The sequence below is a fragment of the Pygocentrus nattereri genome, chromosome 6 (genome assembly GCF_015220715.1).
Source record: "Pygocentrus nattereri isolate fPygNat1 chromosome 6, fPygNat1.pri, whole genome shotgun sequence".
Taxonomy (NCBI): domain Eukaryota; kingdom Metazoa; phylum Chordata; class Actinopteri; order Characiformes; family Serrasalmidae; genus Pygocentrus; species Pygocentrus nattereri.
Window position 1 is genome coordinate 29,724,965 of NC_051216.1, and position 26,897 is coordinate 29,751,861.

Sequence of the window (26,897 nt, forward strand, 5' to 3'; positions counted from 1 at the left end):
GGGTGCTTCAGTAAGGGTTTGTGGCAAAATACCTTGATTTTGGGAATGTTCAAATATTTCTAGAAGTAGTGGGGCCAATTTAGCTGAACATTTTTTGTAGAATTCAATTAGATATCTATCTGGTCCAGGTGCCAGGTGATTCCAAGACCTCCTTAAGCTCCAAAGGGTGATGCAAATTTTCCTTTACTTCAAGACTAATACTAGGGATATTTAAGCTATTTAAAAACACAAGCATGGTTGAGTTATCTCAGGAAATTCAGAGGAGTATAAATCAGAGTAATATTTTTTAAAGGTGTTATTAATTTCACACAGATCTACTGTAAGTTCACCAGACTCCTTGTGAATCTGTGGGATAAGCTGAGCAGCAGAGCTGCATTTTAATTGATGAGCTAGAAGATTAGAATTTCTCCCCTAATTACCACCTTGAGTGTCTCACAATGTAGATGGTGAAACCAAATCCAATTTGTTGGTTGACAAGAAGTTATGAATTGTATTGGTTATCAAAGAGCAAAAACCCTCATCTGCAAGCAAGGCTGTGTCAAACCTCCACAATGTGCACTCTGTTTGACGTAGAGAGAATAAAACATCCAGTATGAGTGGTGCATGATCTGATTCTACAATGGCTAAATATTCAATATTCTTAACTGAAGGGAGAAGGACTTTATCTATTAAAAAATAATCTATTCCTGAATATGAGTGGTGGACATGTGAAAAGTAAGAGAATTTTTTTACTATGTGGAAAAAGAAACCGCCAGGGGTCTATACAACCAGATTGTGACATGAAAGCTGCTAAAGACTGAGCCATCATGGAGCAATATGAGACCCTCCTATTTGAACGGTCTAAAACTGGGTCCATCACACAGTTCAGATTGCCACAAAATTATACGATGAGTATTTAAACTGGGCATTAAAGAAATAACCTTACTGATAAAATTCACGTTATCCCAATTAGGTGCATAAACATGCATAAACATAACAAGGGCAACAGGAGTTTGGAATAGGGAGCCAGATACAATAATAAACCTTCCCTGGGGGTCTGGAATAACTTTAGTTGGAGAGAACTGAATATTTTTATGAATCAGTATTGCAATAGCTCTGGCTCTAGTATTGAAACTTGAATGATCGATATGTCCAACCCATTTTTTAAAAAAGTCTAATATAGTCCATTGCACGTAAATGTGTTTCCTGTAAAATGCTATCTCAGTTTTTAATTTTTTAAGATGATCAAATATTCTGGACCTTTTGATTGGACCACTGAGACCTTTAACATTCCAACTGATGAACAGACTGCTGATCCCTTTGTCCTACTCACATTTGAACTCTCCGCCATAATTATTTACGTGATCTAATGTACATGTAAAACAGATATGGTTCCTGAAACTATCTAACAACACTGCAATTCTTAGATGACAGTACATGACATGTACGAAATCCATCCCTCTCAATACAAAGAAAACAAAACATACAATGCTAGACCACAAGGCAGTAAACATAAAATTACACAGTTAACTTCCCCTAAGTTGGTCTCCCCATCTGAGGCCAAAAGCAGGTTCCCAAACAAACTGTACAACTTCCAATGAGCTACAATCTAATACTTTCTCTAACTCTATTTCAAGGGGATATCTTAATTGCTTGATCATCATTACTCAACAATAAAACTCAAAAAGTAGCCTAAGCTATATTATCATACAACAAAAGTGACATAACCAAACCAATACAGGCACTTCTTGAACAAAGTGCAAAAAAATAAAAAGATTAAAGATAAGCAAATGTTAGCGAAGTGGTGAAATTGAAAACTTTAAGAAGTAAAAAGTCTGGTAAATTACAATGAACATGCACATTATGCAAACAGGCCTACCCACTCCATAAGCTTATCTTTCTGGGAGTAGCAATCCGAGCAGAAATCCCGAGACGACAACCATGCCAGTCCACAAGACAAGTGCCAAACAGTTTAATACTATGACAATATCTCCGAGTACAGGAATGGACAGTTACTCAGATGTTTGATAAACCGAAATTTGTGACCCATTGGCTGGAAAAGACAGCCACTGTCACAGTAGCAGCTTCATTTCTGACTGACCACACAATGATGATAAAAGGCATTAGCCTCTTCTGGTGTCTCAAAAGAGTTTTTCCTCCAAACAAAACCTGAAGACAAGCAAGGTGCAACAATCAAAATCTGATTTTTTTCTCATTAACAGTGCTTGCTTAACTTCTTTGATTGCGGCGTGCTTCTTAACCAGTGTGGCCCTTAAATCTGGATAGATTTAACATAGATCCTTTGTAGGTCAGCTCATGTTGTCTAGCCAAGCGGAGAGCCCATTCCTTTTCTTGAAAACGATGGAAACACACGATGAAAAGTCTCGGCGCTTTCCCTTGCGCAGGCTTCGGGCCGAGGGAGTGGTGTGCTCTATCAAGCTCCAGGGGTTTTTCGAACATGTTTGCTGCCATAACCTACATCAACATCTCGGATATGAAGTTCACCGGGCTTTTGCCATCTTCACTTCCCTCTGAGAAAATTTGCAGATTTGCTCGGCGGGATTGACTTTCAACATCGTCACACAGTTTTGAATAAGAATGGTCAGGTCTTCTAAAAGGTTCTGAAACAAGCTGACTCATGGTCAGAGTTCCAGCAGTGTCGCTCTCCATGGCCTGGCCCTTCATGTTGTTTGTAGATGTAGCTGCCATTGACGCTAACTTGCTCACAAGGCTATTATTAGACCGTGTTGCTGTTTGCTTCTGCTTTGAGCCACTCATTATAGCTCTAAATAGTACCACGTGTTACTTAGGAAAATTTAAAGTCAAAACTAAATGCAAAGTCCAATGCTGAAGGTGTTTAAACCTAAATTTAGTCAAGAGAGCCCCTTACTCACGTCCTTCCTCTATATCGTCAAAAACCCGAAAATCAAAGATCTTATTTTCTAAGAGCTTTACATCATGATTGTCTGCACCAAAGTGTTTTTGTGCTGCAAAGAATTCCATTCTGAAACAAATTAATAAATAAATGAACTAATATGCTCTTGGGAATACAGCGTTAAGAAAGATGAAATATTAACCTGCTGGCCCCTAATGCAAAGCGTTGAAGTGGTGTGAACTTCACGGTCAAAGATGTGGTCATGTAACCGGAAGGCTGTGCGTTTGAGCCCACCACTTGAGAGCGGTTGCTGTGAGCCAGCAATCAGAGGATTACTGGTGTCAAAATTCTAATTCAGCCTGCCACCGTTTTGCCCTCAAGCACAGCACTTAACCATGGGTTCTGCACCATGGCTCACCCTGATTAAGACGGTAACCTCTCCCTCTGTCTCTCTGAGGGTCTAGAAAGGATTTTGGACACACAAAAAAAGACATTTATAAGAAATGTAAGAGCCCTGTTATATCCTCAATGCTACACTGCCTTGAAGCAATTGCCTACTTTGTCACTGTGATGTGTGCAAAAGTGTCAGCACACTGGCCATAGAAAATCTATCCACAAATTAGGACAGGCGCTCTGTTCCATCAGTCATCGATGATTGTCTTAGGAGTAGCAAACAGCTTGGATGAGGTATTGACCAATACATCTTAAATTTCTTCATCTACCCTCATTGCACTTGTATTACCCACCTTCTGGATCCATGAGGAGGAACAGAGTGATCATGACAAGATTACCAATGTCCAAGTGCAGACATCTGTTTATCTGTTATTTGGAAAAGCGTGGACCAAAATAAAAGAAAACTTTTACTTCAATTTGTGAAGGTCTAACTGTGTATTTTCAATGACACATTCAAAGCCTTGGACAATTTTCCCTTTAACTCAATTAAATCTGCCCCCAGAGTATTTGGACCTATATGTCCATGTTTAGCATAATAAAATGTATCAGCATGATGAACTGGAGCTTCCTGTGTGCTACCATGTTTTCTATCACTATAAAAAAGCTGTCTCTGTTGTTGGAAGCGCAGTGATGGTTTCTGATCTAATTTAGCTCTCCAAGGCTGGCTTTACACAGTGTAACTTTCACAGAATTAGTTGCATGTTGTGTGTTACCTGCAACATAACATCCATGCAAACTCACAGTTCAACAAAGCAATTTAAAAAGCTGCAAGCAACACATTCAATTACTCTGCTAAACATTCAAATACTCGACAAATTGGCAGCTCATATATTTTGTTGCACCATAAAATTCTCGCTTGTTTTCCTTTTCAACTGGCAAATAATCCATATTCTGTTTTAATTTCTCCTGCTCACTCATCCCATGAAATCAGCTGTTTGAACGCATCATATAGTCATATATGCATCATAGATTTCATATAACTTGCTTCACAGAGTTGAGATATTGCGATTGATCAAAGATAGACTGAATTTCATCTCTGCATTAAAGAGTTATGGAAAATGACTGATGCACTACTGTTCAAAAGTTTGGAATCATTTGTTATATTAATAATCTGTTAAATTATGTTATATAGGTCAATGACCAGGTCAGAGACTCCCCTTCATTTATTTAATTTTCAGTCAAAATGGCTATTACATAAAGGATGTTTAGCTGTTACTGAGAAAAGGAAGGAGATATAAAAGAAGAAAATTCAAACAAATGAAACAAAGAAGCTGCTGGAGGGCAATGGACTGGCCAAGCTAGAGTCCAGACCTTAACATCACTAAATGTGTTTGGTATTACTTGGATTGTGAGAAGCAGATGAGAAGTAATGTGACCAACCTTGGAGTGGAAAAAAATCCCCATAGATTTACTTCTGAAAAGAATGGAAGCTGCAATAAATGCAAACTTGACCATGTTTTATTGTGTTTCCTTGCCTTTTTTCCGATGCTGAAAAATGAATAACCTTTACTTAATGGCTGTTTTGACTGGAAATGAAATACATGAATGGTGGTTCCTGTCTTTTGCACAGTAACATATATGAGAATAATATATGAAATATAGATGGTTTAATATTAAGAAAATATTAATTCCAACCTTTTGAACAGTAATATGAGTATCTCATTTACATACATGACTCTACTGCCACAAATGGACCTCACCTGATTACCTTATCCTTGGTCACAGTGTAAGTAATTGAACTGTGTTTTGCAATCGAGGCTAGTCTCGAGTGTTGGCCCCTAATCTCTTCCTCTCCACATGAGAAATCAAAGAGAAAGAATCAGAGCTTAATACTGGCAGGTTTGGAAAAGCCACGCTTACCACACTGGAACTCATCTGCGCCATCTTCACAGTCCTTCTGTCCATCACAGAGCCACACACTGGAGATGCAGTTCCCACTGGGGCAGGCGAAGTGGCCCTCCTCACACCTGTGCCCATGGGAGACTGCAGTAGCCAAACACAGAGTGAAACAGTTCGCTTTGCCATGTGGGAGATATGTTCAATGGTTGTTCTGGTCATTATCTCTCCCTTGGTAGATGTCTTATTGCAGGAACTTAATGATTCACCAGCTGTTTTCTATTTGCGACCAAATAAATGAAAACCAACAGGAAACTTACTACTAAACTATCCTGCCATGACTTACATTGCTTGAGTTTTTTTTACTCTGCTGCATTAAAGACTTGTTACACTTTTAAGGTCTTTACATGCCGGGTGTAATTCTTCTGTGTGATTTACCCAGAGGTTAATAAATTCATTCAGATGTGTAAAACTATTGATATCTTGCAGAGCAAATGTAGTTTTCAGACAGTGATGCAAAATTATTGTATTTGTTGTCTTTTGCAAACTTTTGCAGGTGACATGAGTTCACTTGGCTAATTACGATTGTCTCTGGCATTGGCATGGTGTCAACCAAGATGACAGATCAGCTGTGTAGAACTTTTAACAAATATCATCCTCTGCTTTGTCATGAGTGCTATCCAAAAGCAGCTCACCCTGATGTACTGACATCTGAGTGATATGTAAAAGCACTCATTAAATTCCAGCTCCTGAATGCAATGGAGCTTCATTCTTCTACTTTACTTTCCAAAATAGAACGTAACCTGTATAATGTTGCCATTTGCCCATTTCCTGATGGGCTAAGGATATCTTTTTGATAGACATTCCTCCTGGCAAACATGGCAAAATTCCAAAAAAATCATATCACGTCAACTGTCATGCATGGGATCATAATATGATATTTATCCATGCTATTACTGGCATGTACTCGCTTATACAATTGTAGGAAGAACCGTTAATTATTTAAGGACCTTAACATTCCACCAAAAAGGTTTTTAGGGAAACTAATTTAGCTCTTCCATGGCATTGCGCCAACAAACACTTTTTGGCACCTATTTTTATAAAAGCATCTCCACAGAAACGCATACATTTTCCTCACATGTTCACTGACACTTGGCTGAACTTATTGTCAAGCCACCTCTGTCTGCGCCATTTTTGAAAGAAAGCCTTGACTATAAGAATGCTTTAAATTCTCCTGCCTTTAGTGAGTGCTAACAATTACCAGACATTATTCACCCCTTTAAGCACCTTTGCTGACTGCTGAAGCATAGAGAGAAAGACAGGGGCTTGTCTTCGCTTCATTACACCCTTCATAAACAGTGTTTTGACAAAATTAATTTGGTTTTAATAGAACTTGACTTCCTCAAGCCGCAAAACACAGAGAGGAGAGAATTACCCTGACAGTTCATCTCATCCGCATAATCCCCACAGTCGTTGGCTCCATCGCAGACCCAGGATGGATGAACACACAGTGATGTGGAGTTGCAACTGATGAAACCTTTTTCTGCTACTCCCATTTTGTAAAAGTCAGAGCAGTCAGTACTACCTAAGAAAACAACAACATTTAATTACCGTTTTAACATCAGCTTAATCAGTTTTGTGCGGATGCCTTTAATATAGAATGTGGATATGACAATGTACCATTCAATTACATTGTAATTTACTGAACAATTTACTGTTAAATTAAATTATCATTATCAGCACAATAGTTTGTCACCAGTGTTGGGTATTTCCATTTCTTTGAGTAAATTCAATGGAAAGCACAGTGTATAACACTGCAGACATGAGATTCCCCATTGCAGCAGGCACACTACTATAAAAAAAAAAAAAAAAAAAAATATATATATATATATATATATATATATATATATATATATATATATATATATATATATATAGCTGTCATGGGTTCATACAATGAATCAGTAACACACTATTAACCTAACCCAGTCTCATGCTACCCGCAATTCAATTATGGATTATGTGGTAATGTTAATGTTAATGTGCAAAACACTTCGTAACTGTTAATTAGAGCTCCTAAATTGTCAGTCTCACTATTGGAACAACAAAGTGTTACTAAAGTGTATACAATAATTTCAGAACCAAATTGGTATGGGGAGCCTTTAGCTTTACAATAAATTATCAGATGCTTTGATTTGACCGATATTTGAAACCGAAATATGATGACATTTTCATTGGCCTCTGGAAAAGCAAAATGTATAGGTGATGCTGGGTTTAAGTGCTAAAATATTTGCATTTTATAACATAATGAAATATTTGTTTCTGTAATGGTAGTCCAGGTGGTCTGTTTTAATTTAGTCACAATTCATACATCTTCTATGTGTTTATGTATCAGTATTTACAGATATGTACATGTAAAAATATCGGCTATTTAAAAATGAATAAATTACTAAATTACCTAAATTACTAGTTACTGTATTGGTTTAAAACCTATATCAGTGCACATTTAATGATTCCAAATGCATACATTCCAAATTTGAATTTGGAATTATAATAACATTAATAAGTATTCAGGATGAAGTGGACATGCAGTGCTTTGAGCAGTGTTTTCTTACTGCAGTTCTTTTCATCAGAGGCATCAGCACAGTCGATGACCTGGTTGCACCAAGAGGATATTGGTATGCAAGTTCCATCTTGGCACGATGACTCAGAGGCAGCACATGTGACATCTGGAATAGAAATACTTCATTTACACTGAGAAGAGTCTTTCTTTCCACAGGGAGAGGAAACTAATACACTGGGACCTGTGATTATAGTGAGGAATCGCATAGCTATTGGTTTGATAAGCAAAGAAATTAATTTCTGACAACCTGTTCTTTTCTATTATGCTCATAAGCACCTTAGGAATTGGTGCAGACATCATTCTAGAAGTCTAATAAAAACAAGCCCCAAAGTAAGATAAATAAGTACAGTAAGGTAGCATTTTTCCAATATTCATTTCAATTACAAAACAACAGTTTTTGTAAGCTGTAACAACAGTGTAACTGAAGATAATCATAAGTGAATCAATAACGATACCTAGGCAGATATGGCAGCTCCACTCATCCTCATACTCACTATTACAATAAGATTCATCCGAGTTGTCTCCACAGTCATCGATTCCATCACAAAATCGATTATTGGCCACACAACGCCTGTTGTAGCAAGGTCTATAGCCCCTTCTGCAGCTCCTGTTGTCTAGCAATATGATAAGCAAGAGAAAAAGGAACCTTTTACAAGCGTGAAAGGAGCACAACCTTCAGACCCAGTACTTTATTTGCTCTCTCTCTTTTATTTCCATTTGCGGCCCCGGCAGTGGGCACTGAAATCCCAAGCTTATTTTATTAAACTAGCACTCTGGAGGACGGTGTGGTGCTCACTCCGTTCATGATGTGGAAGCACACAAACGCCAAAGGGCTGAGATCACTCACTTACCACAGTATTGCATTTTCTCATCTGACTTGTCTTTGCAGTGAGCGATCCCATCGCAAGTCAGCTGGTAGTCGATGCACTCCCCATTTCCACACTCAAACTCAGTGTGAATGCTGCAGGATGAATTCTCAGCTACGGAAGCAGAAGAAAAAATGCAGTCGAGTCATTCTTGGTCAAACCTAGCCCTTTTACTTGTTTCAGTCAGTGCTGAGAAGTACTAACAACATTCAGTGTTATCACATTTCCAAATATATAACAATATGACAGTTATTTAATTTTACATTAGGTGATGTCTCAGCTTAAAAAAAATTATAAACAACAAAAAAGCATTTTTCATCAGAAGCTATAACAAATATAATTAACTATATATATAGTTGTTATAGCTTCTGATGAAAAATTATATATATGCAATTTTTAACAAGTACTCTAGTAGTTTCTTTGCTTCTTTAATGCAGTTATGCTTGTTAATGCTTTAACTGCAATTCACATCATTCAAGAAAACCCCCAAAACAACACTCAGCGACATCAACAACCTCCACAGGGCAGGGGTGAAGGTATAATGAAGAAGAAATTGAGAGCAGAAATATAGAAGCCATAAGATGCACACCATTAATTAGCTGTAAGACACGGAAGGCCAGATGGGAATTTGAAAAGAGATATAGAGATGAGCCAGAAAAGTTCTGGAACAGTGTTTTATGGAATGAGGACACCAAAGATTAACCTCTACCAAAGTAATGGAGAGGCCAAAGTGTGGAGAAAGGATTTGCTCATGATCCAAAACATGCATCGGTCAAGTAAGGTATAGGCAGTGTCATGGTTTGGGCTTGGATGGCTGCTCCATAAAAACGCTCAGCAATAGTTCCTGATGATGTATCTTATGTTGGCAGCAGCAGAATCAACTCAAAAGTACACAGAAACATTCTGTCTGCCAATTTACAGAGAAATGCATCCAATCTAATTGGGAGGAACTTCATCATACAGCAAGACATTGACAGTGCCAACACATCAAATAAATTATACATTTAACTTTTTAAGGTTTTAGACTGGCCAAGTCCTTCACCAGATCTTAAACAATTTGAGCATGTATTTCACCTTTAAAGAGGAGAGTGAAAGGAGACCCACCACCACAAAAAACAAGCAAAACAGCAGGGAGTTGCAGATTATACTTTTGCTTATCTAAGAATGTTCTAAGCTGTTTAAGACATCTACGTTTGTTGTGATGTCATATTATCTTACAAATAACAGAAAACACCATGATGTAACCCTAGTTTGTATAAATCAATGATCCAAAGGACCTCATACCAAAGCATGGTGGTGGAAATAGTTCAGAGTTAACTATGATTTCAATTGCATATCAGAGAGAGCTTGACCACAATGTAGGAACATCTGTTAAAAAAAAAAAAAAAGTTGAAACTGAAGAAGTGGAACTTCCAGTTGGATAATGATTCCAAATACAGAAGAATAATCCACCAAGGAACGGAGGGCTGCGGAATGGTAAAGGTAAAGCACAGATCATCGGAATCCCATTGAAAGATTATGGGAGAATTTAAAATGGGCTATATATGCAATAAATTCCACAAAAGAAATCTGCATGGAGGGATGGATAAAAATTTCTCCCAGGAAACATCAGAAACGGGTAGACAGTTATAGGAAATGCCTACATAAAGTTGTTTCTGCCAAAGAGGGCAATACCAGTTACTGGAACCAGGGGTTTGATTATTTTTAAAACAGACAAATAAGATGTTATTTTTTAAATACATGATTTAAAACATTTTTTTGGTTATTTCTCTATACAAACTGTTTAACTGATGATCAAATACTAATATGTCTAAAAAGGGAAACATATCATGGTGTGCATTTAGTTTTTCACATGACTGTATATCCACAGTAAAATAGGAATCGGTATCAAATAACTTGCGGAGGTGGCATGCTCATAAACAGGAAATAAATGTGTGATGTGAAATTAGATGTTTTTGTGAGTGATAAACACCTCCTCTGTAAGTGACAACAAACTCCTCTGTAAGAAATAAACACAGTATTAAATTACTGAAGAAGTTAAATGCGCAAAACAAATGTTTAAGTCTGGAATGAAAGGCATCTTCAGATGCAGACGCATTCAAGACAAAACATGGGTGGAAATAGTTTTTCTAAGTATATTTGACAACAGATCTACATGAAGGGTGAGTACAGATGGACTTACAAACACATCTGCTGTCGTCCAGCAGGACCCGTTCTCCGCGGCAGCTGCAGTTGACCATGCCCTCTGGAGTCAGGAGGCAGAGGTCACCACAGCCACCGTTCAGCAACCTGCACAGGGACAACTCACCTGGGGAAAACACAAGCAGGAGGCCATCAGCTCGATGCACATCACTGCAGCGAACTCAAAGCGACGCACGCACTGTGACATTTCCAGAGAAAACAGAATGAAGATAACTCCACCTGAGCTGCCAGCAGGAGGCTTTTATAGTCGAAGGCCACAGCATTTATTTTTGTTTAAGTTAAATATGTCAAGACTGATATTTCGCTGCAAATGTAGCAAGACACTTGTCTAATAAGAGACACACTTATTACAGGTAATTCTATGCAGAAAACAGGAATGGAATTATTTGAACCAAGACAATACAAGACCGTTTCTCTTCTTCTGCTAAATTCTTGCACTGTCTGCTTCAGTTCCTCTGATTTCTCTCTTGCAGGAATAACGAGTGCTATCACAGTAAGGACTTATGGCAGCTGAACCTCTGTGGGCTGAATAAACCCCACACCTATGATTGCGGCATCAATAATTCACTGCACAATGACTGCATGATTATGGAAATGAGTTTTAACACCATGGCCAGCTTCTCATCTTATTACAGTAAATGCACAAATTCCAAAAAAACAAAAAAGAAAAACCAAAAAACATCTGAGATGATTCTCAAGATGGAAACCTACTGTGCTTAAAATCAAGACACATACACACTGTTTTTAAAAATAGCAGCACATTGGTAACCTGTCTATTAACAGCCCTGCCTCCCCAGCATTGATGACTGTTACTTTTCCTTTGGCAAGAATGTTCGATGGCAGTCAGCTGCAATCATTTGCCATGATGAAATAAATGAGGAGTGAAAGTCCCTCGCAGCAGGCTCGCAAACATGAGCCGCCGGGAGCCTCTTAAACCCATTTCCCAACGTCCTACTTTTCACATTTGCGACAGTTCAGAGGCGTCCTTTGGCGACTCAAGGATACTTTTTTATTAATTACATCTCCTGCTTAAGTTTTCTTCCCAGCAAAATAAGAACACTCTAATTTATCATTCCCACTGTTCCAAACAGATCTAAAGAGCCATCAGTATTGGATAATACCCAGCTGAAAGTGCTTTACAAAACCATGGAGCTGAAATACGTCACGTTCAAAGGCCGGCTGCTGAAATGTCACTGACTTAATGTGCATTTAATGCACCTTAAATTTCCAGTTAAATGGGATTACTTATTGAGAATACTTACAGTTATTTGTGTCCTTGGCTACTGCGATGATGCCCATAGGCTGGTGGGGTATGTCAGCTCGCAGCACTTTTGTGTCTCCACCTGTAAACTTGTTGGCTCGGAGTACAGCCCGCCGTGCCCAGTCAGACCAGAAGATGTAGTTTCCGTGAATAGCCAGGCCGAAAAATGTCCCTGGGCCTGATCTTACAATAACCTGCAATCACAATGAAGAAATTCTGGGTCATATGTGCCCATTTGAGAAGATGTAGCGCTTTCATGTGGCAGCTACATGCACTCACAACACATCTGAAATTAATGTTCAATTAACTATGGCTGTAGCTATTCATGCAGCCTGTGCATTTGGCCATCTACTAACTTGGTTATGCATGGGAGGAGATATGTTGAAAGTGCAGTTATCAACAAGCCCAGGAAGAAGATCAAATGTTCAATGAATGTATATGTATATTTTCAGGAGGTTTGCAAGCAGTTTCTCTAAGAAATCTGCAGGGAAATTTTTCCATATCTCAAAGTACGCGTCAGAAGTTGGTTGCATTTACTGTTCCTCACAATCCCAAAAAAATTAAACAATGCTGAGGTCTGGCATTTTTTGACTACTGTAAAGTGACCATATGTTTCCTTTTTTCAAGACATATCCTCATTTTAGGACCTAAAAAACATGTCTAATTAGGACTTATAGATTGGAAAAATTGTCTGGGATTTGGTTTGCTTTCCTATTGATGTCTGTTTTCTACAGTGTGCCCTGTGACCCCAGTGTCCTCTATTTTGAAAACCAACTTCTTCAGGAGTGTGCTGTCTCATCCACGATGGGCCAATGAGATTAAAGGTTTTCATCTCAAACAAGCAGGAGCACATTTGATATTACTTGTAAACTCAATTGGTCTCAGACTTCAAACAACTGAACACATGCTCCTGCTTTGTTGGAATGAAATCCTTTCTGAACGAAATTGGACACCCCTGACAAGGTCCTGACAGATACACATCCTTTCAGACGCACAGTGGTTTACCAGGTTTAGTACAGTTGTAAGGTGTCCCATTTTCATTATCATCTTTTAATAATTCTTGGAATTTAGTTTATGAACTCTTGTTTTCCACTTTCTTTCTGCCAGAAACGTCCTGCCACTTTTGACTAGAAATTGAATGAAAGTGGCCTCTGACATTTTAGAGCACTAAGTATCGATCTGGCCCTAGACTACTGTTATTCTGAAGGTGAACATTCTTTCAGCTTATGTTCAATGCCTGTGCCTCTAGTTTGCTGGTATGTTTGCTGTTATTGTTATAGGAAGCATCTCAGCAACATGATTTTGAGACACATCTGCCTTTCAAACCTCCTTCAAATGTGTATGTTTGAAAAGAAGAAAAACATTTTGTATTTTTTCATATGTGTCGCATAAACTGCTTACATAAGATGCGTGGAATGTGTCCTATTTGAGCCAAAATGCTTTATTTGACCCTTGGTTTTTCAATTTCCTTTCAATTTTGTTACCATAACAAATGCTTTCATGTTAGCTATACAGACGTACTATACTTTGTGTTCCATGTGCAAAAACACACAAAAAATAAATATCACACCAACATAAGCTACTATTTGTCTCATATGAGCAGAACAGAAAAAGCCCACACTGAAGGCTGGTGGAAAGTGTGTTTGAGGAGGCTAAAACTAATGTGTGGGTAGAGGACATGTACTGTACGGAGTCCCCCAGCAGCCAGTTTAGCCCAGATCCTGTGAGTGTTAATGCAGGTGTCATGGCGACGGACACAGATATGCATCACGCGCATCCTTGTGGGAGTTCCTGGGCTGGGGGCAGGAGGATGTCCCGCGGCTCCGCAGCCTCAGCCATTAACAGGAACACGCTTGTAGTCGTGATCACATTAGCCCTGCCACCATGGCGGGATTAATAGGACAGGTGTTGATTAAGAGAGCCCAGCTTGAGCAAACAACAACTGGCGATCAGAGAAGGGAAGATGGGGAGTGTGCCAGATGGTTTTTGATGGAGCATATTGGCTAGAAATTAAATTTGGGAGTGCAAGCTTTCTACTCCAACACCAATTACCTCTGTTTATGTACTACATGAGTTGTCAAATACAGTCTTTGGTTACCTACAATAACCCGACGTGTGTTTACTCATGCCCTGTTTATGATCCTAAGTGAAAGAAGACATATCATTGTTAAAAGTAAGAACTTTGACTACAATCAAATTGTTTTTTTTTTCTTATTTATACACATGACCAGAGATTTTGAATCCCAACTTTTTTCCCCAGTTAAAGGGCTATAATATATATATCACTTTTTTCCAGAAAATGTGCAAGTTTGAGTTGTTGAGGTGTAAAGAATGTCATTCAGAGCGGCTTGATGTGAGAAACATACCATTTCTTTACAGTGGTGGTATCAAGGGTTGTTGCTGTATGTCTAACACAGAGGTCACGGATCTTATCCACAAAGGGCCGTGTAGCTGCAGGTTTAATGCTTACCAAGTAGGACCTCACCACGTATAAAGCGTTTGAAGAAGAGAAACCAACTGATTAAACAGTGAAACAGTGAAACAGTTGTGCTTCTGCTTGACCGGAATGAAAACCTGCAAGCACACCAGACCTTTCAGGATAAGATTGGTGATCCATGGTTTAACACAATTATAGTCATTTATTTACTATCCAGAACCACCAGTGAACCTAGAGCTGGCTTCTGAGTTTTTATAAGTAATGTTCATAACAGTAAAACAGTGGCATATCTGTGAACTATTTTGTCTTACAACGCCTTCCTAAATGACGAAGAACAAAAAAAATCTGCAGGGTCAAAACCTAACAAGTGGAAACAATACCACGGGCATCTGCCAGCATATCTGTAACCACTTCATATAACTTTGTGTCTATGTCACTGTGAACAATTTTGAGTTGGTAAGTTGTTCTATAAGGGCACACAGTACACTACAGATTCACTACAGATTAATCTGACCTACTTTGTTTACTATTAACAACTGAATTGGAATTCCACTTTAAATGTGTACCTGAATTTCACTGCTTGGACAGGTTAATGACAATCTGTATACCTTTTTGAAAGCTCTTTTGAAAATGTACCTGAAATCGCAAGTTTTATTGAAGCATTTTTGAGAAAATACAAATGAGAAACTGCAAAAGTTCATCACTTAGAGCTGATCGCATACCAAACAATAACTTATTTTTTCTCAAAAAAAAAATACAGAATTTTATTACATCTTTTGTATTTCACTTAGTCTTTCATTTAAAAATACCAAGCTCTAAGAATGGCTATTTAACAGTGAACTCACTTCTTTCTGTACATCCTAACAAGCTTTAGCAGCATTAAATCACGTCCACACCACACAACTCAGTCATATTTTAGTATTAGTGCATTCCCAAGCAATGAAAGTGAAAGAAAGAGGTGGGTTCATGTTAGTATCAGCCCTGATTTAAACAAAAGGAAACTGAGGAAGCTGTGGGGCATTGGAAAGCGGGATAATGCTCTCTTTCCAGGCTAGCTGTTTTTAGCAGCTGGCTAACTTTTAGCAGCGCTCTGTCACTCGCACAACATGGCGAATTGATGAGACTGTAGATCAAATAAGGCACAAAAGCACCGCTTCCAGTTTAAACGTAGCTAAAAAGAGGACTCCGTTTGTCTGGTGTGAGACTTTTACACAGCGGGCGTCAGATATATTGCGGTTCACCCCTTGAACTACTACCATATAATATAGATCCAGACTTCTGCTATACTGCAATGTTTAACACTGTGGCCACTTGCTTAGCATCTAAAAGAGACAGCCGAGCACTCACCAGACAGCTAAAACTAATCTTTTCCTTCTTAAATTACGACTACTACAAAAATTGCAGCCGTGCTTTTCCAGCTGATAAAAACACTTAATCGGACACTTTCTCCCACTGTCCCATGACAGACTTGTGAAATGTTCCACTGTTTGTGAGTGTTTGTCGTGTTCTGAGCATAAAGTATAGTTTGAAACCACAATTACCCACTCGGGATCAAAAATCTGCCTTCAAATTTCAGACATTTATTGCGACATGTATAAATATCGAACGATATGAATTTTGTTCATCATGATAACATTTTTGGCCAGCTCTATTTACTTGCATCTTTTTTTAGGATCGACAGTCAGAAAATTACTGAAATAACTGTTCAATAAAAGTGCTGTTTACTTTCACTCCACATCACCTCTGTTTTCAGTCACTGAAAATGCTGTTTTTGAGTGGATGGAAGGGCAAACATTTTCTAAGATATCCAGATATCTGTAGACAGGGCCTAAGATGATTTCTACTTACACAAACACACTAATGGCTACTGGAGTCGTGTAAAAACAATTCTCTTCATTCTCTAGCTACTACCATATATCTGAATGGTGCTAACATTAGCATAGCTTCCAAGTCAGCTAATGTTACACTAGGAAATAAACCTAACATTATGAAGTGGTAATTCTAAAAATCAACACATCAAATTATACTTTAGGTTACATTCTGGTACTTATTGGTCATTTATTAGTGATTACTGACTGTACCTGAAACAATCAAACATTTGCTCAATAAGGCTGCTTATACAGCAAGATAAAAGAAGTCAGACAGCTGTAGCTAAAATGCAAGCATGCAGTGCTGTTATTTTACTCGTTATTAGGTTTTCATAAGACCCAGAATGTGTTTTACTGCATTTCTGCCTTTCGTTCATTATTGGTTAACACACTGGTAGAGATGGCCAGAAATATATTGGATTACGCAGGCACGTTTCCGCAATGCAACCAGTCATTAAACAATGATATCAGTAAGTCAGTCACTGAGTCAGTGACAGGCAGGCCTACAGTCTGGGGACTGGTTTCTCTCTAAATCCCTCAATGACTTTGTTTATTACTTAAAAACTGAATTAAGGATATTTTATTTGCTTTCTCTTTATGTGCATAGGCTGTTTTGACCATGCTGTTTGAGCCCACTTAAGATATCCATTCAGGTATTTGCAACAAATGAAGAAGCTACTTGAGTCCAGTGAAAGCTATCCATTCAGGTAGTAAAATAGCACCAAATAGAGAAGCTGTTTGAGTCTACTATAAGCTAGCTGTTCAGTGATTTGAGCAGCCCTCAGCCTGGGGTGAGATTAGCTATGCTTGCTGGTCCTAAAGGTTCATGCTTAAGTGTCACCAGACTGTGCCCTCCATTCACGACAGGAGGCCAATTCCAGCTGCAGTGCCAGTATCCCACAGCTGTGTTGACAATCAGTTTTACTTAATTTTTCACATTTTAATTGGCTGGCTGACAGGTTGGTTCTGTAGGGGTCTTAAAGTAAGCCTTCATTAGCAGCTGCAGGCTTTGGAAGGGTGCCTTGGGGGGGATGAAGGGTAAGACACTTGAGTGGTATGACCTGGCCAAGCCAACTCATGTGTAACTAATTGAGGTGGGCTGAGGACCCGACTTACAGAGGTCATGCCAAGCACAAATTGAAATCTGAAGCCAAGTGAAATTGCTATAGGGAGGATTACTACGCAGCCTGCAGGCTTTTGCAGGCTGAGCCGGAAGGACTGTGCGTATTCCAAAAAGTTCCTTGTTTTCTCGAAAGGGATAATTAACCACAATTAAATTGATCTTGAGCACAGGTAACAGGTCAGCACATCACTGAATGTTAATGAGTAGGTGCACTCCTTTGTGTGGTCATTAAGACACTATCATCTCGACTTTCTGATCCTTTTAATATCAGTGGGCTTTGATGCCAACATGCAACACGAAGCACGAGAGAAGTCTGTATATTCGAATCCCCAAGAGGCAGGAAAAGAATCCACATTTATGCAAAACGGTACTAGCTTTTTTTAAGAGCAGATAATTAATGAATAATTATTTTCTCATTTCACCACAGAACTGAAAGTCACCACAATACACTTGAAAGTCAATGGCAATAACACTTTCTATATACTTTTTATGTAATAATAGAGCACTGTTTGCATTTTTTTCTCTCCCAATACTCTCTGATCTCTGATCAGTACCAAACAGAGGGAAAGTGGGAAACATGGACATTTTATGTCACTAAACAGGTTCAAGTTGAACTTGCTTTTGATCACCCTCTTATATTCCCGTAACAATATTATCTGTAAATATTGACAGCAATCGGACAACAAAACAAACTGAAAACAGATTTTGTACAATAAAAAACCTTTTTTTTATCAGAAGTTTTTTTTATTAATGAGTGGTTTGTTTAAGTCACAGAATTCACACCTACATTATTTTATGTGCCCACTAGTACTACAGTAATGAAGCACTATCTTGAAGCATGTTAAAAGGTCACAGTCAGAGTCAGCTAGGTTAAAGTACAGTTCAACATAGTCTTCCAAATTACTTCAACAAGTAAATTCAAAACAGCTGTTTTTATGCACAGATTCATCAAAAACATACTATAGATTAGCTGTTAGCCGATATGGTCGAAAATTCATATCACGGAATAATTAGGATTTCTGACAGTTTCTGTTTACATCATGTAATAGTATTTTTTCTAAATGTATTTTTCAAGTAAAACAATTTTGGATTTGTAAGTAAAACTAATTTTGTAGATTGTGGTGTATTATTCTGGGATGTCCCTTTATTTTTAATAAGAACTGTATTTAACTACTTGAAGTAAATCTAAAATATTTTAAAACTTTTTTAAAAAATCTGAAAACTGAACAATATATAGACAGATCTAAATCTACTGAGATAAAGGTGAGGGCATGTAAGAACACAGTTGCTTCTCTAAACATGGAAAAACTAAATGTTGTTTTGCATCCAAACTTCCCATTTTATCATTTGTGCATCTCTTAAACTCAAGCTTTCATTTACAATCTTCAAACACTGCAGGAATTTGGGAAATATTACAGTTATTCAGTCATCAGTGTTAGCTGAGAAGCTTGCAGCTATAACCAGGAGACTGCAGTGTCGCCTGAAGCAGCTGTCTGAGTGAGGAGCACCATAGGCAGTGCACACAAAAAAGGTGGCTAGACTAATGCAAGACTAAAGGCTAATGGCTAACTTCAAGAAACTGGCTTTTCCTTCCACTTTGTTCCCCCTTTAACTCATTAACTTGTTATATCTATATATATATCTGCTCCTTCAACAACAAATTGGCCTTACTTCAGGCTGCAACTCACTACATGGAGGCGAGAGAATTAGAGAAGAGAGAAAGGCATGTATATTGTGTTATGTGCTCTTATTTGTGGGATAAAGGTTTAAAGGTAATGACTAAACTCATATCTTCAGAACCATTTTAAACCATGTATTAGATAAACCAGTATATATCACCCACTACTGCAATGTTTGTCACAGCCTCTTCTCACTAATCATGCTTAATTTGATGCATACATTTTTATGAATTTAGGCTAGAAAACTCATTGGTTTAAAAAATGTTGTTCAAATACTTTCAAAGCTATTTAGTAAAAAACAAACCACTATTGATTTACTGCTGAAGCAGAACTCAATGTGGATCATGTCTAGCCAATACCTGGTCCATTTAATGAGGTTAGCGCCAATACCTATATCCACATACTACAGTGGTGTATCCTTAACTTCTAGGATCAGAAATAACCCACAATTTTTAATACACACATTGATGATTCCTACTGAACCCAAAGAAAAAGAAAAGCCCAAAAGGCTTTCCTTATTACATAACAAGCTTCTCAGCGGGAAACGGTATGAACAGAAGAGGAGTCGTACTCACATGCCTGTTGGAACCATCATATTCACATCGTTCAATTTTGCCCAGGCTCCCATCAGAGAAGTAGAGCTTCTCGGCTTTGTGGTCAATAGTGAGTCCATTAGGAGTGAACACATCTGTGCTAATGACAACTTTGATATTGTTCCCAGCCAGTGTGGAACGCATGATGCTCGGCCGCTGCTCATTCCAGTTAGTCCAGAACATTAGGCTGCAAATTTGAACAGAAACAAAGTATCAAAGCAACATCAGTTCTAATAAGTACATTAATAGATTTTGTAGATGCAAAATCAATAATTAGGGTCTGGATGGCTTCAAACTCTCAGTAGAGTTACAAAGCATATGCAATATCATGGGGAGATCTGAAATTCTCTCAGAACTGTGAATACAGCGATTTTCACAGCCTCCTTTCCAAGCAGCCCTTTGACAAAAGCCCAACTTCCACAAACTAATAGAAAATTAGTGGAACGTATGAAGCTGTGAGCCAATTAATCATTTCAGGTTAGAACCTAATTAACAGCAGTGTGTAGTTCATATGAAAATGTGCCAAATTACCAACTAAGGACACACTCTCAGTGGTTCAGAGTTTAATTTAGTCAATGAACTCAGGGTCAACACATCCTCTGAATACCAGTATCAGTATTTTTGCATTACTACTGGAGGATACTGGCTGTATGTCCGCAGTCTGAGTCTGTGTTTTATTTATATATTACTCTATTGCTGATTCTGTAGCACTCACAGATATTCCATATAATGCCCTCTTCATTTGAAGAGGTCAAAGCAATTAAATTGTGTTTCTCTTCCTCCAAATGTTTTATGCATTTACTGTCCAACATATGTGCAATATTTTAGGGAATGAAGCCTCTCTGCTACTGATGGAACTTGTGTTGCCCAAAACCAGTGAAGGACTAATTCACTTAGTGCACAACTCCCCAGCCTGTCCTTGTGCTTTATATACATAATGTCATATTATGTGACCAATGCCTGATTATCTGGCCCTGTGAGGTCTGCTCAGAGGCACCCTGAGGAGCATTCAAGAACTTATGGTAAACCATCTGTTAAATAAGAAAGGTCATCTTTTATAGTCTCATGTTAATATGAGATTTTGAATAATAATAATGATGAAGATGATCATAAGTCATAGTAGTTGTAGTAGAAAGCAGGTGGTTTGTAGTTGCTGTTAAGATTTTAAGATATTAAGACATTTGGGCAGAAAAAATATATATACACAACATCACTGACCTTTGACACTCATCCAGGGCAAGGACATGTGGATGGTCATCTTCAGACATGGTCACTACAGCCTGCCTGTTGAAGGCGCCATGTCTGCTCTGGTCCACTGTGTGTCTGCTGATGCTGGATGTGGTGGAGCTGGTCCAGTACAGTGTGTCCCAGGCACGGTGGTAAGCCAGACCCTCCACAGAACCCACATCTGTGTAAAGGTAGACACCAGGAATACATCAATTAATAAACACCTTTTCGGGTCCTGAACTAAACTGAACACTGGAAATATCAAAAAGAAACAACTGAACAATTCACTGCACCAAAGAATCTTAAGGTAAGAAACTGGAATGTTCACTGGTGCTCATAAAACACACACTATACCACAGCCTACCAAGACATTACAACATATAATACTGTGCAAAAATTCAGACCACCTTTCATTTGCACCACACAAGACCTGGCAGACCTCCAAAATGGTCACCTTCAGAAAAAAACAAAACTTAAACATTTTATCTTTAAGAAACTGTAAAAAATCAAGCTCCACTCTTGCATTAGATTAGAAAAATTCACAGGTCCATATTCCCACTGTGAGAAGACAGCTCAACACTATGAGTTGGAAAATAGACAAAAAAAAAGAAGAAAATTTGCTAATCAAACAAAGAAGCTACTGGTGTTCTCAGAACAATGGACTGACCATCCCAGAGTCCAGACCTCAACATCACTGAATGTGTTTGGGATTACTTGAATTACTAGAAGCAAAAAATGTTACCAACTTCTAAGACTGAATTTTGGAGGAGTGGAAAAAATATTTCTGTAGATTTCTTTGAAAAACTGATGGCACATGTCCCAAAAAAAAAAAGAAAAAATGTATTAAAAGAAGATTCAGATTCCTTTATTGATCCCAGGGGGAAATTGCAGTAGTTACATTATGTAAAAATAAACACTTTACTAATAATTTAAGACAATATAGAGAAATTTACAGTATGTACACAAGATTTAAGTCCTTAAGAGAGTGGATATGTACCAAATATACATTTATGCATAGGTTTATGTGAAATGTATATGTATATAAACAGAAAATTACACAGTAGCCTCAACAATATATATAGTTGTCAAGGCTTCTAACCACTCCCAAATTAGAAACGTATGGAGAGGATTCAGCTATTACATATATTACTACTTTGTACGTAAACAGCAGAGGGGCTTAACTGGCAAATGATGAACTGTCCCTTTAAGAGATTTTAAATGAATGTTTTAAGATCTATCTACAGCAGTCGATCACTAATTAGTTGCTCATAATAGAAGATGCCTGACAGCATGCTTCTCTGGAAATAGTTGGAGAGGCCAGGGAGTAATTAATAGGGTATGTGTGGATAAATTAAGGGAATATGGATGATTAACATCTTCGCCCTCTCCCAATGACAGGAAGAGTCTTTCTCTCTCCCTTTTCCTCCCACTGTGTGAATATGTGTGAGCGTTCACACACGCGCATGTGTACCTTTCATCTCCAGAGAGGAGTGCACAGCTCAGGAGGGGAGGCATTATCAAAGCAAGGTAGCTCTCCATCAGCTATTTTCAACAAGTAGTCGATACTACAGCCAGTTGAGCCGCTCAATTTAAGAAAGATGTAAGTACAGAAAAAAGCTAAATTACATAACACAATGGCTACAGCACTGTGTTAAAACCAGAAGATTTCATCTCAGAGTGAACACTGAGCCCAGGCCAATCGTGGCGGACTAGTAAACACTAGGGAAGAAAACCCACACTTTTCACAGCTGAATAATTATGCATTTTACGCATGTTGACAAGCCGTGCTGTTGCTAATTGTCGCTAACCTTGGTTTTCCATTTGCTATTTTTTAATTTGTTGTTGTTTGTTTCTTCCCCTCTTCCCTAAAACATACTGGAAAGTGTAATCCATTGTAAACACACAATGTAATTAAACAACTGATTAAGCACTTGACCACTATGACACAGCAGTAATGGTTAAAAACATGTTGCTAAGACATGCAACATGCTTAGAATATTAATATGAAAGAATCAGAGCCCAGTCTCAATTAACCCTTTAAACTCAGTCAGCAAGTTCAGGCTTCCATTCCTCACTATCATAATTACATTTCACTTTCATAGCAGTCACAAAATAATTTATAATAATTACGGAATAATATGCCCACAGTTTAACATTCTGCACAGTTTTTTTTAATCAACTTAGTTTGATTAAAAGTTCCCCTTTTCTTAAAAATAACAAATAATAACCTGACATGTTTAGATTTGTATAGACTGTGGAGGGAATGGTATGTTCTAAAACTTCAACAACGTTCACACACTACATCAAAGTCATATTTGAAAAAATGAGGAATATTTGATTTTCCATGATATGGACCCTTAAATAAAAGAACAGTTATTTGTTTAAATGAACACATTAACTAGAACACAGTAGTCAGAATGTTTTTGTTTATATATTTTAGTTTTTAGTCTTAGAGCAATGCCTCAGCCCTCTGTAGTCAGAAGCCTGAGAAGTAGAAGCCCTCACCCTCCTACGGTGGGAGAACTCAGTGATAAGGGGAGGTGCAGCCTATTGAAGGGAATTGGCAATGGCTAAAATGGGGAGGAAGAACTGAGTAAAAATTGTAAAAAAGTTCAAGCAATTTCAGTTTAAGCTCTTTTTTCTGAGTAAGCTCAACTTAAACTGAATTTTATAGACTCGCAAATCTAAAAATGTAAGTGTAACAATTTTTAACTAAACTGAGTTACGCAGCAGGTTCATTTAAATTTTTAGCCGCCCCGACTTTATTTCTCACTTTATTTAGAGCATAGAGAACATATTTTCATCATATGCTGAATGCTGAGTAGGACCGACTTTCATTTTGACTTTGTTGATCTTTAAGTCAAGTGCTAAGTCAATGTTTGGTTTGAATAGAAACAGATGACATAAAGAGGCAGACCTTCATTAATTGTCTGGCACAGAATGGTGGAATGTCTTATAACAGCTTTCTGAGAATTCTTTTATTTACAGCCTGTCAACAAACAAGAACAAAATGATTTTTTTGTGCATGTGGATAAAGGTGATAGATCTCTTGGAAACTGTACTACATCATCACCAGAGCCTATTTCTGTGCAGCTGCTGGAACTGAAAGCAACAGTGCGAATCGCTCAAGGTTAATGAGAACTTTTTGTCCATTTGAAAAAGTGGGGCTTACAGAGTTCATGTTATAGACCTCATCCAGGTTGCCATTGGATAAACGATGGCTTTGCATGCAAATGAGAATGCATGCAACAATCCGCTCTTTAGATCAATAATTGGTAATAAAGCACCATTAGACACTGAACCTTTTCATTGTGTGCCACAATCAGATACAGATATTGATTGCTACCAAAAGGCCTCCTGGGCTGTTTATATCACATAGAGAAATCAATAACCATGACAGTGAGGATCTTAAAATGTATTACCCCTCTCCCCTCCTTATTTATCCTATAGTTTTGGGGAGGGTGGAAATGAGACAAGCGATTTTAATCCATCAATAGTGGGAGCAAGGAGAGAGATGCAATGTTTTAAACATCATTTTTGACAGTTAAATTGCTACCATTTAGCTGGAGAAAAATGGAGGTGGTCATTATAACACTCTTACTGGGTGTAGTATGCAGCGGGACCAAGCAATACATCATGGGCCGTGCTACTTGGTACTTGGTTTCCAGCAAATGGCTTTTCACAAATGGTTGCTAAGAGCTTGGAATGGGTACAGCAGCAGAACATTTAACAACATGCGGATCACTGCATTGACAACTCCACATCACGATGAAAACAAATGCCTCCTTGCATCCAACCTGCCCAACCATGAGCTTGAGCTTGAGCTATTCTTTGGGGACCCAAGATTTCATGTCTAGCCAACAACAACTCCAGCTCATAGGCTGCGATAAGTGCCCTAATTAGCAGACATTTTCAAATGTCAGCCCCAGAACACGTCAGCTTCACCAAGCATGCATGAAGACAAGTAAAGAATGTTGAACTCACTGTCAACTATGATCTGCCGTTCAGTCCAGTCATCATTAATCATTTGTATATTCCCATAATGGATGTCGCTGAAGAAAATGCGGTTGTGGTCTGCGATGTTCTGCCTGTAGTCAAAGGCAAGCGCAATGACATTCTTGAAGAAGTCAGGGTTCTCAAAGGGCTGGAGGGGAGAGTTGAGGTCACTCTCATCTGAGAGGTGGATGCTTTTCAGGATGGTTCTCTCAGAGTAAAGCAAGTAGCCCTCGTATCTCTGGCAGGCAAATCCGTCCTCCGCTAGGTAGCCATGAGCACATGAGCAAGTCCTTCTTCCGCTGCCCAGGTGAAAACAGAGCTGCTGACACCCGCCATTACTCCTAGCACATGGGTTTGTGCCTAGAGGACACAATAAGATGTCTTAACATCACATACAAGGACTGATGGCAGTATAGCAATAAAAATAAAGCCTATCACTTAAAGCAAGAGATGTAAATAGCTGTCCTCATGACAACTAAATATGAGTTCAATTCTTTAGTAGATAATTCAGTGATTCATGAAATTGTTCAACTCAATTATTTTTATTATTATTTTTTTTATATAGCCAAATGTAACTGGAGAGACAATTTACACCATACTAGAATGTGACAATGACAACAACATACCAAGCTTTACATTCTTAGCATATTATATTTAATGGGGCCTTTCCAGTAAAATCAAGACAACTATTATTAAATTAAAATCGATCATAACATTTCAAAACGTTGTCAGGTTGATGCACCATGATCTATTTTTATGCCACTACTGAAAGCTGATTTGAGTAAAACAACATCTATATGTTCAAATGTATCCAGACACCCTTCAGTACATTCAATCGCTTGCATTATCTCTATAGAATAGCACTGTCAATCGAAAGGGACACTCTGGACCAGCCACACGTGAGTTTAAGGTCACCACTCCACTAAACCAGTGGCCAGGGCCAAACTAGACCTCCAAACCAGTATCACTCAACTCAAAGATCCAATTTGAATACATGCAATCATCAAAAAAAACTGAACATATGAAATCATCCAAAAAAGTTAAATACATGGAACCATCAAAGAAATAAATAAAGTAATTTCAGATCTTTCCTGTTTTCAGTACAGCAGACTTATTTTTTTATTTGGGTATGTCTCTCATGATAGCAGGTGGAAATCCCAAGAGACTTGGAAAAATATAATTCATTGTTTTCTTTGACTTGAGTGACTTTGGATAAGCTAGCTCTATGTTTCTTTAATTAACTGGACATTTCATGTCTAATAAGGATGAGTCTGGAGCAACACATATGAGCTAACACCTAAGCTAGCACTAACATTGCAACACTAGATGCTCAGAAAGGCTCATCTTGTAAACAAGGTCTAAAACACTGCAAAGGAGGTGTATAAATGCAAAAATAATAATGTTAACAGAATGTTTTTTAATCACTGGGAGCCATCAGCAGCTAAGTTATTAAATGCTAATTAAACTCACTAACTGATCGTAACATTGTTCTGTAACATTATTGTTAGACATTCATTAAAATTAGTGCTAGTAAATACAGTAACCCAGAGAAAGTTTAGCTGAGACTCAGCATAAGTCTGCCTGTTTTGCCATTGAGCTGTGAGTATGGTCTTCCATGTAGTTCCAGCTTCGGGAATGAAATAAAAACAGCTTGTCTGAATTATTTGCTGCTCAGGGCAACACTGTCATCTGTATTAGCTTAATAATTCTGACGAATTTATTGCCAGCTCCATTGTCACTGCATGTTTGTCTAGGAGATTTTCCTTCGCTCGACAGAGGAAATGCCACTAAAAAACGTTTGTGACTGACTGAGGACCTGTCAGTCATTACTCTGCAATAAATGTGTCCTGGAGTGATGGAATACCATCCAATATAGTAT

General features: G+C 38.2%; 1 protein-coding gene across 2 annotated transcripts in view; it reads right to left on the reverse strand.

Annotated features, from left to right (window-relative positions):
* Positions 1-26,897, reverse strand: part of lrp1bb (low density lipoprotein receptor-related protein 1Bb) — a 412,476-nt gene that overhangs the window by 92,467 nt on the left and 293,112 nt on the right. For both annotated transcript variants that reach the window (XM_037539357.1, XM_037539356.1), the window contains 10 exons: positions 25,007-25,378; positions 21,014-21,203; positions 19,778-19,982; positions 12,097-12,289; positions 10,815-10,940; positions 8,618-8,746; positions 8,261-8,380; positions 7,759-7,872; positions 6,579-6,728; positions 5,168-5,290 (listed from right to left, as the gene is read on the reverse strand). In XM_037539357.1, coding sequence (XP_037395254.1) covers positions 5,168-5,290; positions 6,579-6,728; positions 7,759-7,872; positions 8,261-8,380; positions 8,618-8,746; positions 10,815-10,940; positions 12,097-12,289; positions 19,778-19,982; positions 21,014-21,203; positions 25,007-25,378 — 1,722 coding nt within the window. The remainder of the gene's footprint in view (positions 1-5,167; positions 5,291-6,578; positions 6,729-7,758; positions 7,873-8,260; positions 8,381-8,617; positions 8,747-10,814; positions 10,941-12,096; positions 12,290-19,777; positions 19,983-21,013; positions 21,204-25,006; positions 25,379-26,897) is intronic.